The sequence below is a fragment of the Streptopelia decaocto genome (genome assembly GCF_964273445.1).
Source record: "Streptopelia decaocto genome assembly, chromosome: 2".
In the NCBI taxonomy this organism is placed as follows: Eukaryota; Metazoa; Chordata; class Aves; order Columbiformes; family Columbidae; genus Streptopelia; species Streptopelia decaocto.
In genome coordinates, this window is record NC_138655.1 from 125,646,432 (window position 1) to 125,662,369 (window position 15,938).

The 15,938-nt window shown below is 34.6% G+C and overlaps 1 protein-coding gene across 12 annotated transcripts in view; it reads left to right on the forward strand.

Annotated features, from left to right (window-relative positions):
* Nucleotides 1-15,938, forward strand: part of TBC1D5 (TBC1 domain family member 5) — a 315,400-nt gene that overhangs the window by 15,514 nt on the left and 283,948 nt on the right. For 9 of the 12 annotated variants that reach the window (XM_082046566.1, XM_082046568.1, XM_082046562.1 and 6 more), the window contains exon 2: nucleotides 11,657-11,718. Coding sequence is in view for 1 of the 12 variants with exons in the window: in XM_082046561.1 (XP_081902687.1) it covers nucleotides 1,200-1,204; nucleotides 4,737-4,850; nucleotides 11,657-11,718 (181 nt within the window). In the remaining 11 variants the exon portion in view is untranslated. Of the gene's footprint in view, nucleotides 1-1,186; nucleotides 1,205-4,736; nucleotides 4,851-9,710; nucleotides 9,757-11,652; nucleotides 11,719-15,938 lie in introns of those variants that run through there. The other 3 variants (XM_082046561.1, XM_082046571.1, XM_082046567.1) reach the window with 3 other exon arrangements.

The window sequence follows — 15,938 nt, forward strand, 5'->3', positions numbered from 1 at the left end:
AAATATCCAGAGCTTATGACATCAAAAACTCCACTGTGTGGAAAAAACAAAAAGATTCCTTATTGTTGACTGCGGTGTTATGTTTGGCTTTGAAGAAACTGACTTGTTTTACAGTTTCAGTCAAAGATCAACACGATCATTTGAGCCTTGACTTTCTCTTCCAGGAGTCTGACAGAGCTGGCGGCATTTTTTTCAGTCAGGCTTTTGTTGTTTAAGATCAACTCTTTTACTCACTGACACTATAATGAGGAGTAAACAAGTCTTATTTCTTTGAGGCAATTTGTAGTATGTTTCTAATGGATTCTGGATTTAACAGTATTAGTTTAACAGTTGTTAAATCATGTAGCTGTAGTAAACTACTTTACTAGCAGTAACAATTGTGTTGAGGAAATGAGTATCACAGCCCCATATGGATGGGTTTATCTTTGGTCCCCCTGGTATCAGCTTTTGCCCTCTACTGTTACCTGTCCCCTTGCTTCAGAATACCATCTCCTCTATTCTTCTTCTGCATTTAACTACTACTTTGTAGTCACTGGATTTTGAATGTCCTGCTAGGCCTTTTTATCCCACTGAAAAATTCTTTAGGTTATTGCAGGTCCACATGTGCTTCCGATCAGCTTCATGAATGGATGTTCTAATACAGGGAGCTTAAAAATATGTGTGTCTGAGAACAGATGCTCATAAGGTATTAGAGGATAGCATGTTACTGAGAAGCAAAGGTTTAAATTGCATGTAATGTCTGTGTTTAGAGAACATAACAGGGGTGTCTCTTAAAACCACCATAAAAATCAACATCTAGGGGTATTGATTCTATCTAGCAGGTATATAAGCATCTGAAGCCTTCTGGATCTCTGTTGTTAAAAAAAAAAAGACAGCACGTTATGTCTTGCAGAACCTTTAGTATAATAAATGTAAGGGGTTTTTTTTATTTGTTTGTTTTAGAGAAAATTATTGAATTTGAGATTACATTTTTTTGTTTTGTTTTGTTTATTTATTTATTTATTTTGTTCTGTGTTCTAACCAAATGTTATCTATGTTTATTTCTGAGTGGATGGTGTCTATTCAATGTGCAGTTTATTGTTCATTGATGACATTTTCAGCAGGCCTGAAAGTTATGGTAATTAGGTAACAAGAGTGAAAGGAAAGTTATCCTGGCATAATTCTTTGAGAAAATTTATCTCTTTTGTTCCAAATTCCGTATGGGGTAAGCTAAAGCATTATTTCCATGATTTTTCGGTACTTCCGCCCAGTCATTAATTCATGTTGAAATCTACTGTTAAGAAGAGAAATTACATATTGAGAATAAAGAAGAGGTTATCTGCTTATTTACCTGGAAATAAATGAAGATTTGATAATGCTGGATACCCTTGACTGGGATTTTATTGTAAAGTTTTACATGAGAAAGTAATTTATTTAGAATGAGGAAAAGATAAACCTTCTTTCATGCATCCCAAGGTTAATATATTTGATTTGGTCTTAGGTAAACCAGCAGTGCGTGTTCCTTGATTTGACGTTCTGTGAGTCATTCCATGCAGAAATAAGTTTTCCACTCACTGAACAAAAAGATCAAGAAGGAAAAAAGTCTCAGATCATAGTATTATATAGTATTTTGGATTGGAAGGGACCTTCAAAGGTCATCTAGTCCAACCCTCTGCAATGAGGAGGGGCATCTTCAACTAGATCAGGTTCCTCAGAGCCTTGTCCAGCCTGGCTTTGAATGTCTCCAGGGATGGGGCATCTACCACTTCTCTGGGCAACCTGTGGCAGTATTTCATCACCCTCATTGTAAAAAATTTCTTCCTCATGTCTGAATCTCCCCTCTCTTAGTTTAGAATCATTATCCCCCGTCAGGCCCTGCTGAGAAGTCTATTCCCATCTTTCTTATCAGCCCCCTTTATGTACTGAAAGGCTGCAATAAGGTTTGTGCAGAAACTTCTCTTCCCCAGGCTGAAGAACCCTAACTCTCTCAGCCTGTCCTCACAGCAGAGCTGTTCCAGCCCTCTGACCATTTTCGTGGCCTCCTCTGGCCCCTCTCCAACAGGTCGATGTCTTTATTATACTGCAGGCCTCAGAACTGAACATAGTACTCCAGGTGATGGTTTAGAAACACTAAGTCAACAAAACTCTTGCATGATGGAATGGTGGTGCTGTTGCCAACATTTTTTTGGCTACTACATCCGTTGCTAGAGCAGTCCCATTGGTCGTAGGAGATCAGGTTCAATAAAGTCTTTTTTGCACCAGGGAATTATTTTGTACCTGTTACCTCCTAGACTAATACTGGAAATTTTGGGTATGAAGTGCTTATAATAAGTCTCCTGTGTAATAAAGTTTCCTGCTGTAGAAATTAGAAATTAACTGAGGCTACAAGTGGAGTTCATGGCACCTACATGATGGGTGAATACTGTCATCAATAGAGAATTGAGTAGCTCTCAGTGTTTCCCTGACAATGCACGTTTTTATGCGAAGTGAAGCAGAGATAAGAGAGCACAAATGGCAAAGGAGGGATTGGTTTGTCTACTTTGTGTTGATCCTCAAACCGCCTGCACCTTAGTACAAGGAGAGTACTATCTGGTTTTAGTCGTGACAGTAAGGTTCTTTTTGATTGCAAGCTGCCTTTATAGATTGAGTAACAGGCATGATCACAGCCAAGCGCCAACCAAACTGGAGACTAATAAAAGCTGCAGCTCGAGTATCTCATTTTTCATTCCACTGGTAATTGTAACTATAGGGAAGGGTCATACGTAGTTCATCAAACACTTTAATTAATCATTCTAAACATAATAAAAGAAAAAATCAATCTGTATGTATGTATTTAGTTGAATTAGCTTTAAAAAACATCGATACAAGTATGTTTTGTTAATTGTCAATTACTATAGATAGTGGGTCCTGATTTAGAGGCAGCACAATGAAAAGAGTTTTTATTTAGTTGAAAAAAATTATTTTGTTGTTTTTAGATGACATTGGAACTGAAATACATAGTCTATAATGCCAAAAGAAGAAAAAATTAACAGCTTTTTTTTTTCCATTTAAAAATTAGATATACAGTTGCTAATCTGAAGCCTTTTACCCAATTAAATTCTGATATAGGGAGTCCTTTTCCTCTTTTATTGTAAGAACTTATATTCTTCTGTATTTGATTTCATCAATTAATTGGTAAACCTGGCTCAAACATTTTCGTGTAACAGTTAGAAAAGAAGTTAGTGCATTACTATTATATCATGTAAAATATTAATTTGCCTTAATGAGAGATTTAATTTTAGTTAAAGGAATGTAAATAGTGAATGTGTACAAAATATGTCAACCGAGTCTTTGGCTAAAATAAAAAAATGAGTTTTTGGACATTCAGACTTAAAGATATATTTTAATTCAGGCACAATGATCTTGCTAAGTCAGTAGTTCCTGTTTCCATAATAACCTTAATTCTGTCTTCCTTCAGGTACTTTATATAGCATAGTATCTAACTATGTAACTTATTTCCAATAGGATACCCACTAATGATCATTGTCTTGAAATATCTTTTGAAGTCTTCACAACTTTATTTTCCAATGTTCTTTGTGTTTAGGTTGTCTGAATTAAAACAAAACAAACAAAAACAGCACCACCACAAAACAAAGAAACAAAAACATTAAAAAAAAAAAAACAACCCAAAACCCCAAAACAAACACACAAAAGTAATGGCAAGGGACTTTGTTTTTCCTGCTTACCACTAGGGTAGGTAACTTGTCTACTGAGAAATAGTACCAGAGACTTAAATGCTGCCATTTGAGTTTCTGTTAGTTAAATCTTTCCTCCCTTTTTGCTGTTTTATCTTATGCTGACAAAATTACAGCATTTTCAATGATTAATCCATTCTTTTTCATACAGGACTGGTATTCATTAGCCTTCTAATGTATCTGAGTAACTTACAGGACATAGAAATTTCTGACATGTACTTTTGTCTTTTGCAGACCAGGTGTTTCTATCCTTTTATATTTAAAGGTGAAGCCCTGGTTTCTTTCTTCACTAGTACCATATTATTCTATAAATCTAATAATCTGTTTGGGCATTTGAGTTATAAAAGTGTTCCCAGTCTTACTGTAGTGGATAAACCAAGTTCTTTAGTACAGCGCTTGCTGTACTGAGATGGCTATTTTATTGATGAATATGGAAAAAATGTATAGTCCAGTGCTTTGTTCCATTCCTCTAATTTATGACACCAGTAATAATGGATGATGAATGAGATATCCAAAACATTAATAAATTATCTTAAGAGGTATACTAAATCAAAGAGGAGGAGACTGAGAAATAATCTCATATAATGCCTCCAAGAAAAGTAAGCTAATTCCAGAGTCATTTATTCAGTGATATGCAAAAACCCAGAGAAATTTGTTGAAATTAAACTGCTATAGATAGTGTGATGTTAATATAACTCAGCGTTCCAAATGCGCTATTCTAGACATTTGGATCACCAGCTTCAGGTGGCAAGAGATGTAAAATGTGTAGATTAAAATCTTAAATATTTAAGTTAAAATGTTGAGTTTAAGCATGTTTAAAATAAAATCCAGCAATTTTATCCTAAGTTGATGATGCTTACATCCTCTTCCCTCAATTCAGCTATCCACTAACAGGGTTGAAATTTGCAGCAGTTTTCTGCTGTGGTTTGCATTCAGTAACTGGATGATTTTCTGTGAAATATTCATTTATTCTAAGAGAAGCTGTGCAGCCTTTTTTTTTTTTTTTTTTTTTTTTTTTTTAAGCAGTGAGTTGCCACATTTTGTCCAGTTGGATGCCACGAGTAATAGTTCTCCCAGTGACACTGGCTACCACAGAAGGAATCTTCATGTCAGAAGAGGCATTTGGCTGCTTACAAAGTATTCAATGTACCATTTTGCTATAGACAGGGAGCATCAAAGTGGTGGGTCAGTTTTGTGCAAACAAGCTATTGGCATTCTTGTTAATCTGTTTCTTGTTAATAAGTCTAGTGAAATTTAGTCACCGTTATTAAATGGAATGAGATTTAGGAAGTATAAATGCAACTGGTGTTAGTAGAAATAAAACATCCTGGAAGTTGTATAAGATTTTCCATTTCACAAACTGACAATTTTGAAGTTCTATGAATGTGTTTTGTTGTTGTTGGTTTGTTTGTTTTTTTTTTTCCACATTTAGATGACCTGTGTGTGGGTTTAGATCATTTTGTCACCAAAACGAGCAATATGTCCTTTGTCCTTTTTGGTATTTTCTTTCCATGTCTTTACTGGGGTTTATATGGCTGTATGGGACTGATCGAGCTGATGGGTATAATATATTTTTTGTTATTCTTGTTGAGGTTATGGAATAGTTAAATATTTTTGGTGTGGCGTTAACATCATAAAGACTATAGTTTCTACATCAAGGACAACAGAGAACCTTTTTCCTTCCTTTCTAACCGAAGTGAATCACCTTTGGATACAAGTGGTTACTCTTACCTGTCTAGTTGTATTGAACTTACTATCTATTTCCATGTTTATTTGTTATGTATAAAACAGTGCAAAAGAAAATCTTACTGTACAACAGAACCAGGATAGTTATTTGTTTTCTGTATTTTGTTGATCTCAACTTCATTTTTGTGGCAGTTGGATACTAAGCCACTTGTTTTGAGCTTCTGGATTTTTTTCCACCAGTTCACAGGGAAGTGGTTGAGGTCATTAGGGACATGGTTTAGTGCCAGTGTTAGGTTAATGGTTGGACTCGATGATCTGAAGAGTCTCTTGCAACCAAAATGATTCAGTGATTCTCCCTGTCATGATCCCCTTTAGAATCTCAGTGATCCAGACTGGCCATAGTGGTTTGGATGGTGTTATGTTGTTGCTGCACTCATAATGTTTCTCTTATAGCTGGACATTTTCTAGCTATGCTACTTTCTCATTTCCCAGAATGCATTTTATTGGTGGTCTTTTTACTCATAGCTTCAATTGAGACTTTTAATGTGGAATTTATTGCTGGTGTAATTCTTGACATAAAAGTTGTCATCAGAAGTCACTGGTTGCTTTCTACTTTTTGTTCCCTCTCAGGTTTTAATAAATATACTGAGTATTTAGTCATACTCTACTTCTAATCATTGATCTTTATGATGAGTAACTAACATACTTTATTAAAACAGTGAGTTGTAAACAGTATTTTTTTTTGTTTCCACCTTAAACCAAGTTCAGGAATCTTGTGAAAATGTTAATATTAATTCTAACTTTAAATGAATGTGCTGTATTTATGAGTCAGACTAGCACTGCTTTGGCTCAGTTAGCCCATACTTATGCAGTTGTTAAATTTTACTTGTTTTTCTCTGTAGCTGACGTGACGAGGTCTGCAATTTTTAACACTGTCAAGTTTAAAGAGAAGTGGAGGTTATCAAGCATTTTTAGAAACGAGGAATTGTGTCTATTTTCCAAGTTCATTAGAACTTAGCACATAAAGAATATATGTAGATTTTCTTCTCAGTGTATTTGTCTTACCTTTCATGTCCTGCTGTTTTCTTCTGCCATTTATATTTGAGTTTCACATATAACTTTAGAATCTTTACTTCACCCTTCCATTTATCCGAAGGTCTGCCTTGGCTACAGAAGTATAAACCCTATAGTGGGTCTTTAGGGTGGTTAGCTTGCAGCACTGCAATGTGCAAAAGAAACGAGGGGCTTTCTGCTTCGGTATCTGTGGTGTTAAAATTAGGTTAGTGATTAGTGTGGGATGAATTTCCCCTTTTTGCAGATCTCCAGACTTTCTCATTGTGTTCAGGATGAAATCCAGGATCTGCTGGACACCAAGAATGGATATCCCAGTAAGGGAAAGATTGAAGAGAATTTATTTGCATTACCAGTATTTACCATCATGCCAGACCTTAGTTTAAGAAAAGCAACTATTAAGAAAGCAACAGAATCATATCATATATTCAATAGTTCTGTCATGTGCAGTGTGAAATCAAGACATTTTAAAAATCAGAAAAGTCCATTAAACAGGGTTTTAGAGATTAAGGTACTTGTTCATGATTGTGCTAACATGGCTTTAAGTTTCTTCTGTCCATGATACATCATAGGAATTTGAATCAGCTTTATATAGCTGAGTGCTCTCATGTCTTTATGCTGCTTTTTGTCCTGGAGAATGTATTCCCAAATTTCATAATGGATACATTTCACTTGAAATTAATTGGAGCAGACAGCCAAAACGGTAATGGTAGCGGAACCCAGACTGTATGATGCTCACCTGGATAAAAGATGAATAGACTGAACACATCATTCAGTTATTTATAGAAAGTAGAAAGATTCTGCATTTTCTGCAGAAATTACAGTATGTGTATCCGTGTTAAGATATACCAAGAAAGGGATTAGTCAGCTCTTGCTTTACCAGAATTGGAGCATAAGTCCACCAACTACTAAGACCTAAATCGGGAGAACCCTTCTATGGAATAAGAGATGATTTGATCTTTTTGAGAGCAAAATGCAATATCCACTCTCTTTTATATTAATACATTTAAAGAACAACCACCATTAATTGTGTAAGATGCTGCTTTCACACTGTAGAAACTTAAAAAGGCATACTGTTGAAACTTTAAAAGTAGTCAGTCCTTCCTATGCAAATCTGTGCAATTTGTAATTTTGTATTTGATGCTTCAATAAATAGAACATTTGAAATAAAAATGTAATTGCAAAGAATAAATTTTCGGCTGTGTAAGAAAAAAAAAAGTAAACTCATTCAGTAGTATGTTTTGTGACTGCAACGGAGGAAAGCTTCGGCCTTAGGCCTATTACTTGAGAAATATGGATCTTATATGTAGGGTTGTATTCTGTCATGCATATGACATCTGAGTGTTTATTAGAATCAAGAAGTGCACAACTAATGTTCTTTGAAAAAGAGAAAAGAACTTTAAGTAGGAAAATGTGAATAGAAAATAACTAAATTAATTCTTTGCCCACTCCATTTATTTAAAGATTAATTATGTTTCATTCTTTCTAATTAATATACAATGCATTGTTTAAATAGAGTAGTAATTTTTTTTAAACACAATAGAAGAGTGTCTTTAATTGGAAAAATCAAATTTTGCTACCAGAATAAAGATCTCATAGTTTGGATTACTTCCAGGTTAATGTATTATGGAGAAGTCCACAGTGAATACTGCAGATCAATACAATGAAGGGTTAATTGTGAAAACTGATATAAGTTTTATTTTCTTATAAATCAAGAGGTTGATAAAATGTACGCTTACTGTTGATCATTAGAATACAAAACTATCTGTTAAAATCAATTAACATGCATATCTGATGACTGATTATATAAATATGAAAGTCAAATAATTGTAATCGTTAACCATGGCTTCAGGTCATATGAGTTGTCAGCTCAAAAAAACTAGAGGAGAAGGAGGTTGATTTGCATATATTTAATGTGGCATGCTGTACATGTGGGAATTTGAGATAAACCTTTGCTAGTAATCTGCTTGTTTTTATCTAAAAATCAACTAGGAAATGTGGGTCATAACAGTCAAATGAGCTGTGTTGTATTGATAGCAGTTGATTCAGTAGCTTGGGATTTCACATTTTACTATATGTTTTAATATTTTAAAATTGATTTTTTACTAAGAGACATTTGGAAGAAGCTGGTTAAGAAGTTATTCAAGAAATACTCAAAGTTCTTACCAGCAACACACTCAAAATTATCATAATTGGTTGTAAGACTGGGTTACTTTTACAGTTTTTAGTTAGACTTATACAATATGGGTAACAAGTGCCTCTTTGCTTTCTATGATAGAAGAAATCAGAGGTATATTAAAAATTTAAATGAAGTACTGTATTGAGTCACAAAAATATCTTTCTATGTGAAGGGAACAGATAATTTTTAATTTAATTGATCAATTGTATTTAATAGCGGGAGGAAAGCATGGTAGAGGAATGAGCTTTCTGTCCTGGAAAGGACTGAAATATTTAAGTTCTTGAATGTTATAATCCATTGCAGGGTTTTGTTTGTTTGTTTTTCTTCCCTTCATTGATAAAGCAAAATATTCTATGTAACTCATAACAATTCAGAGAATCGTTGAAATGTGAGTCAGAATATAGTGGTCAGTACATTACATTGCCTATAATTTGGTTACGCATGTCTCTCCAGTCTTTCTGTTTTCTCCTGTGTTTACTCTTGAACTTAAAAAAAAAAAAAATTCCTGCTCAAAATTTTGAAATTGTATGGTAATCTCTTTTTCAAATTTCTGTGGTTCACGAGTTGCCAAGGGGAGGAGCAGCAGTATGCGCTTTCCTTTGATCTGATTTATACCTGCAAACTAAGAAACTTTCTGATGATGGCAATATCAGGAGGTGAAGAGGCGGTGATCTTGTTGCTTGATGCTTTTTACTGTGACCTTTATTTATAATTTTGCCACTGTGAATACCTGAAATTTGTTCTTGCATACGTGGTACAATTGAGTTCCTTGCATTTTCACCCCAATTAATTTAAGTACTAGCAAGGCGGCTTCCTTATTGTAGCATTCAGCTTCTCAGAGCACAGAACACACAGTTTGTTCTCTTTCTAGTGTTCTTGCCCTGTGAAGTAGCCCCGAATGGCTCTGACTTTTGCTTTAGTTGTCCATTGACCAGTCTTTTGAATGATCTGTTGAGTAAAGGCAACTACGCTGTATTTGAGGGCTGGCAGGGTGGAAAGGACCAGCTGGTAGGACAGAGGAATGGAATAGCATTCAGTTTCTGTCCTTCTTGTCTAGGATGGAATTTGCCTGTGATTGCAAGAGAGAGAAAGGTGGCTCTATCCCAGGTCATTGGCTGTTTTGTCTTCTTTCTTTAAATTATTTACATGTCTGTTTGATCAGGGAATTGTGACCTTCTAACTTAAACAGAAATAGTTGCGTACTATAGAGTAGAAGCACAAATTAAACATGAAAGTGATTAAAAACTAAGCAAATTTTAAATGGAAGGAGGAAAAAAGTGTTTTTAAGACATTGCAGTGTTTTTAATGACAGTTGTAGCCCTACTGCAACCCGTTGGTGAAAAATCACTTTGCTACCAGACTGCCAAGATGCAGATGAATGAAGATGATCTGTGTCTAAGTGGTACTTCCTAGAGAAGGTCTGATTCCAGAATCTCAGACAATTCCTGAGCTGTTGCATGTCCCAGTAATCCTCAAAATCTTTTCATGTGTGAAGGTATATACTGCTTTTACAAGAATCCATTCCTTTGAAAAAAGAAGAATTTGGGATATGTATGGTTTGTTTTGGGGCTAGATGGGATTTGCAGATGTGGTGTGGGAATTGTCATTTTCAAACAGAAACCTGGACACTAAAAGAGAATACCATAGTAAAAAAAAAAAAAAAAAAAAAAAAAAAGTCGTCTCATTTGTCCCACTTCAGAAACATATATTTTGAGAAAAAAGTGTTTCAGATTCCTTAAAATATTGAAGTTTTTTGTACTGTTTTGTTCTGGGGCTTGCAGCCTTGTTAGCTCAGAAGGGAGGTATGCTTTTTCATGATGACTATATTTGGCCAGGAGGAATAGTCCTTTTTAAAGCAAATTGAAATGAGTGTATGAGAGCGTGAAATTATCAGCAGCGCTGGTGCACATTAACATTACTTCTACATACTCTTTTGAATGACCACACAACAGAACAAGTACTTCATTTCCACTGTGTTGATTTTTCTTGACAAAACATGGCAGTCTATCCAAAGGAGGGTGTTTAGCCAAGATAAATATAAAATTTATGATTAAGCAAAGTGTTTCCTTATTATAATCCCTAAAGAGAATTTGAGACTTGTTAAATATAATGTGCCCAGGTAGTTTTAAGAGTAAATTATCCTTTATAATTTTAACTGCTGAAATACAACAACACCATCAACCATTTGAGATCTTACTAGCAGAAACAACACTACATCATGTTTTTCTTTGAACCGAGTAGCAAAAAAACATACATATGTAAGATATATAACTTCAGATTTGATGTGTTCACTCCCTTTTACAGACCTGTAGAGAAATCAAGAATCCATGTCAGTAGCATGGTTTATAAAACCATATGTCACTCTTTCCTGTAACATGTGTTATAGAAGAAAGCAAATAAACGTTTTCGTAGGATGAGTAAAAATTGTTAACATTATTACACTTCTGGCACATTTCTTTAACTGCTATGTTTAGGGAATACCACTTGAGGAAAACTATGGTGACTGTCAATACTATTGATTAAAATAAATGGGAAATGAAAACTGATTCAGGAGATGAGTGGATTTTGACCTTTATGGTGCCAGTGTTGGCTTTGGAGTGCAGTGTTCTAATTAAATTGTGAATGTACTTAGATAGTGGATATTAAATGATCTCACTGTATTCTTTCAAGGACTATGAACTTCCAAAATCAAGGATAACATTAGATGTCAGCCAAGTATTTTGTCCTTCTCGTGGTTTGTCTTTACATCTGAATTAGTGCCAGTTTGCACAGATTGTGTGTCAGCTTAAATACAAGAAACAGGCCTCAGTCTGCTTGAACTCGTTCCACCAAAGACTTCTAAAAACTTTCGGTAGTCTGCAAACTGTAATGGTTGTTTCACATTAAGTTGCTTTGTAGAATTATAAAACAGCTTTTCTTGTGCTTTCAAATAAAATGTTGTCATCTGCTAATGAATGAGATACCATCTGTAATAATTAAGGTTATTCTACTTGTTTTCCCCCTGCAGCAAAACTTCTGAAGGTTTGCAGAAGACAGTAAGAGAACCACCAAGAAGGCTATTGCAGTATTGTAAGTACTGCACCCAGAAAAAGAAAAGAAAAAAAATATATATATGTATATGTATATATATGTGTGAATTAAGAATGTTGTAAAGAGATTTTCATTTTTTTTTGAGGGGTGGAAATGAGGAACATAAAGGGATTACGTGTAAAATACAGAGCAGGATGTATTGTAGCAATCATGTTAATAATTTACAAGGGAAAAACTGCACTCTTGTAAAATCTAAAATTGTATCCTTGTGCAGTGTAATCAGGAATTTACCAATAGCAGTGAAAAATATTTCTCTAACCACCAAAGATTGATCTAGTTTATATACATTTGTTTATTTAAAACTATCAGAATTTAGAAAATCATTGTAGTTTTGTAGGTTTGTCATTTGTTTTAGTGACTTATTGTTTAGGTTATTTTGCAGAATTATTTATTTGCTGATTTATTTATGTATTTCATTATTTATTTATTTGATTATTTAGTAAATTATTTATCTGATGAATTATTAATACATCTTCATGACATGCTTTAAATTATTTATAACTTAATTTTGAGTTTATTGCTTTTCGACGCTGCATTGTTACTGACTAGTTTTGATTTTTTTCTTTTTTTTCTTGGTTCTTGAAAATTAAAGTACTAGCTCTAAGGCAAAAGTATATTCTTTGCAGAATCCATAGATGGTTTTCAGTGAAGTAATTTACCATGTAGATACTGATTTTGTTTAGCTCTATATTGCTTAATATAACTTTTCTACTTATTTAGCTCCTGCTTCTATTATTCCATAGATATGTCAAGATCAAATTAATGACCTCTGAGGAGCAAAGATAAATGCTAACTTTAGAACACATAGAAAGAAAATAGTTCTATTTTCCCTGTATTAATTGTTATTTAATTATTCTTAAAGATAACTTGAGATATTTTTGTCCCAATAAAATGGATGTTTTTTAAATGCGACTCTTGATATTTGAACTAATACATTTAAGTTCTAATAAGAAAATAATATATTCAGATTAATAACTCATAATGAGAGTTCTTCTTTAGTGACAGGGTTTTAAATACATGGGGAGGAATGGTGGTGTCTTTGGACACAGGCAGAAGAAGATACGTGTCTAGGGGGAAGGTGGGTAGTAGTTTTTTGGGTTTTTTTACGCACAGTGTTTTTTGCCTGCATAGGAATTTATAAGCTCTGAAAATGTATCATCTCTGTGTTATTGTCTCTAAACTACTCTCAGGTTCTGTGTTCACAAAGAGTAGTTTCTATTGCACAACATGTTGTTGTGAAGTCTGTTTTTGCGTTGCTTTCTTTTGCCAATTAACGAGGTCAGAAGTATCATATTTTTCTCCAGAGGGACTTCGGTGGCTGTATAAAAACAATGTGAAGGGCCAAATGTAGGCTTCACATATGAGCACCAGCTCTGTGGAGTTTAAAACGGGTGCCTGGGATCGGGATTTGACTCAGAGTCAGTTCCGAGTACTGGTGTTTTCAGGACCGATGGGCCTCTCACCTGGAGTTGCCTGGTTGACCTCGGTTAAGGAGTAATTCTCTGGGCAGTCGGAATCCGCCTTGCAGGGGAGCTCTGCGACCGACAGCCTGTTTCAGAGCTGTCACGAATAGGGCAGAGCGGCAGCTCCTCTGCAAAATGCCATGTGCATAACGTGGCCTTTATTCTATGTTTAGTGCTTGAACTGAATTACTATATGCTTTAAAGTTTTAACACAGCATGGGAAGGCTGCATTGTACTTTTCAAGTTTTAGTGCTGTTGAAATACAGAAGAAATGGCCTCTGTAGACAGGTTTCACTATAGAACTTAAATTATGCATGTGTATATCCAAATTCCTTATTTTGAAATATTGAATGTATGAATATTTAATTTGTATCTTGCTTTAGTATCTTCATATGCTTGCCTTAAAGGAAGCTGTTTCCTTTGATTTATATACATGGATAAAAATGTGTGTACAGTATGTATCAATGGTTTTTCTCTTTACGGTGTTAGATGAACAGCTTTAGATAATGATAGCTGCTGATTTTTTTCTGCAGCTTGCTACCATTGTATAAAACATAAATTTGTCATATTTGTTCTATTAATCTTACTTGAATTTCAAATTCATTTGCTTTCCAGAAATATTTTCTTAATTACATATGTTAAGAAAAGTCAAGTATGTTGCAGATCTTAACGATGCAGTATTTTTGGTCTGTGCACAGTAACAAAGCTCTGAATATTATTATTTGGGGCAGAATTCCAAACTGAGATTTACGTTTCTCCTTGTTTGAATGTTTTCACTGAAGCTGAGAACTCCAAGGGAGTTCCTCAACATGTACTAGTTTATGTGATATGCTCGATGAAATTCGGTACAGTCACTCTTCTTCCCTTGTGTAAATGAGGTCTTATTATTGAATAAGACCTATTATAAGCAGTTGCAAAGGTAAATGCTGTCAATACGTTCTGCCACCCATTTCTCGGAGTATAAAACACTTCCTGAAAGACGTGCTACTACTGTTATAGGGTAATGTAACGCAGCTTATGTGTTGGCACTGAAAGTAGCTACTTCATAATGATGACAAGTGAAAGTACAGCCAAAGGTCACATTAAACAAGAGATTTCTTTCACACCTCATCCATTTTCTGGATGTGGTATGAAAATAGCTTTGTTCCATACACTTCAGTATGTTTAAAAAGAAGTTATCTTGAAGTATTTTTTTATGCCTTGTATATTACTTTGTTCATATTTTAAGAGATGCACTGTGGAATTCTAGCACACTAACTTCAGTGCTGCAAGTGTTTGAATTAGGTTAAGTTTTGGGTGCAGTTAGACAACATAAGTAGTATTTCATCTCACTACATTTTTTTTTTTTGTTTCCAAATTTCCTTCACGGCATAGCTTTAAGTTCTAAAAAAGGATTATTAATGTGCAGAGCAGTATTTATATTGATTTTTTTTGCTAACCATGGTTTTATTATTTTTGTATCTTTTAAGAAATATATGGATTTTTTTCTGCAAATTGCAGTCTGTTGTTCAGAAATAGAAGAAGAGTGAGCCTATCCCTGTTGGCACACAGTTTCTTAGCTCTGTTTTAAAGAGATCCCACCAGTAATATGAAAAGATATCTTACATTGTATGCTCATTCAGTTCCCCATCTTACACTGATTGCTAAAATAAGGTGTCATTTTAAAAACCTGAATAGTCATGTATTAAATAATGAAAATGAATCTGGCTTGTTTCACAAAGGTTGCTGAGCAGTTAGGAGATGCTCGTTGGGAAGCCTAAATCTGGTGTGTTATTGGTATGTGTATTTCTGTTCTAATCTAACTCCATAGAAATCGCAGAAGCCATATTAAGCTCTTCTTCAATTTATTCCATACAGATAAAAGAATTTACATCTCATGAGTCATATATTTCCTGTTGTATCTTTAATACAGCCATTTTTAGTATTTTTCTTGCCTCTCTCCTCTATTGGTATGCTTAGAGAATCTGTGTGTAGGAGCCTGTTATTTCACCCGTGAGGCAAGGAGGAGTTCAAATCAATAGCAGTGTGTTGTTGACACTAAATGATGTTTCTTCTTGCCACAATAAGACTTGATTTTGTCATCCTAATGACGCTAGCTTGCTTCACAGAATAAGGATCAGCACTCTCTCAAATCAAACTTTACAAGTATTAAAAAAAGTAATTTGAAGGAAATACTCGAGAATTACTCCAGTATTTGTAACCAAACCCACACATTGGCTTTGTAAAATGAATATCCAACTTCTGTTTCACTTTGTAGGGAAGCTGCTTTGCAATGCAATTTGGAAATCTGTGTTAAAGGATGTAGGACTGATCAGAGCTGACAATGATGAAGCCATGATGTTTTAAAAAGAAATGATGCAAACATTATTTAAAATAAAAGTTCACATAAAACATGGATTGTAGTAAAAAACAAACAAACAAACAAAACCCACACCACAAAATAACCACACACCGAAAACCAACAACAAAACCCCCAAACAAACAAACAAAACCAACAACAAACTGAAACCAGCCAACCAGCCAAAGAAAAAGCAAAACGAAACAAACACACACAACCACCACCCACACCACCCCCCAAAAAAATGCCTCAAGCTAGTAGAAATTCTGTGTGTTTCACAGAAAAATCTTTACAGCACTGTGTAGAAAGAGACTGCATGAGCAAAAAAGGACAGCCAGCAAGATGTTACTATGCTAGGTCTGGGATTGTGCTCTATAGTGTGGTCAAAAAGGAGTAAG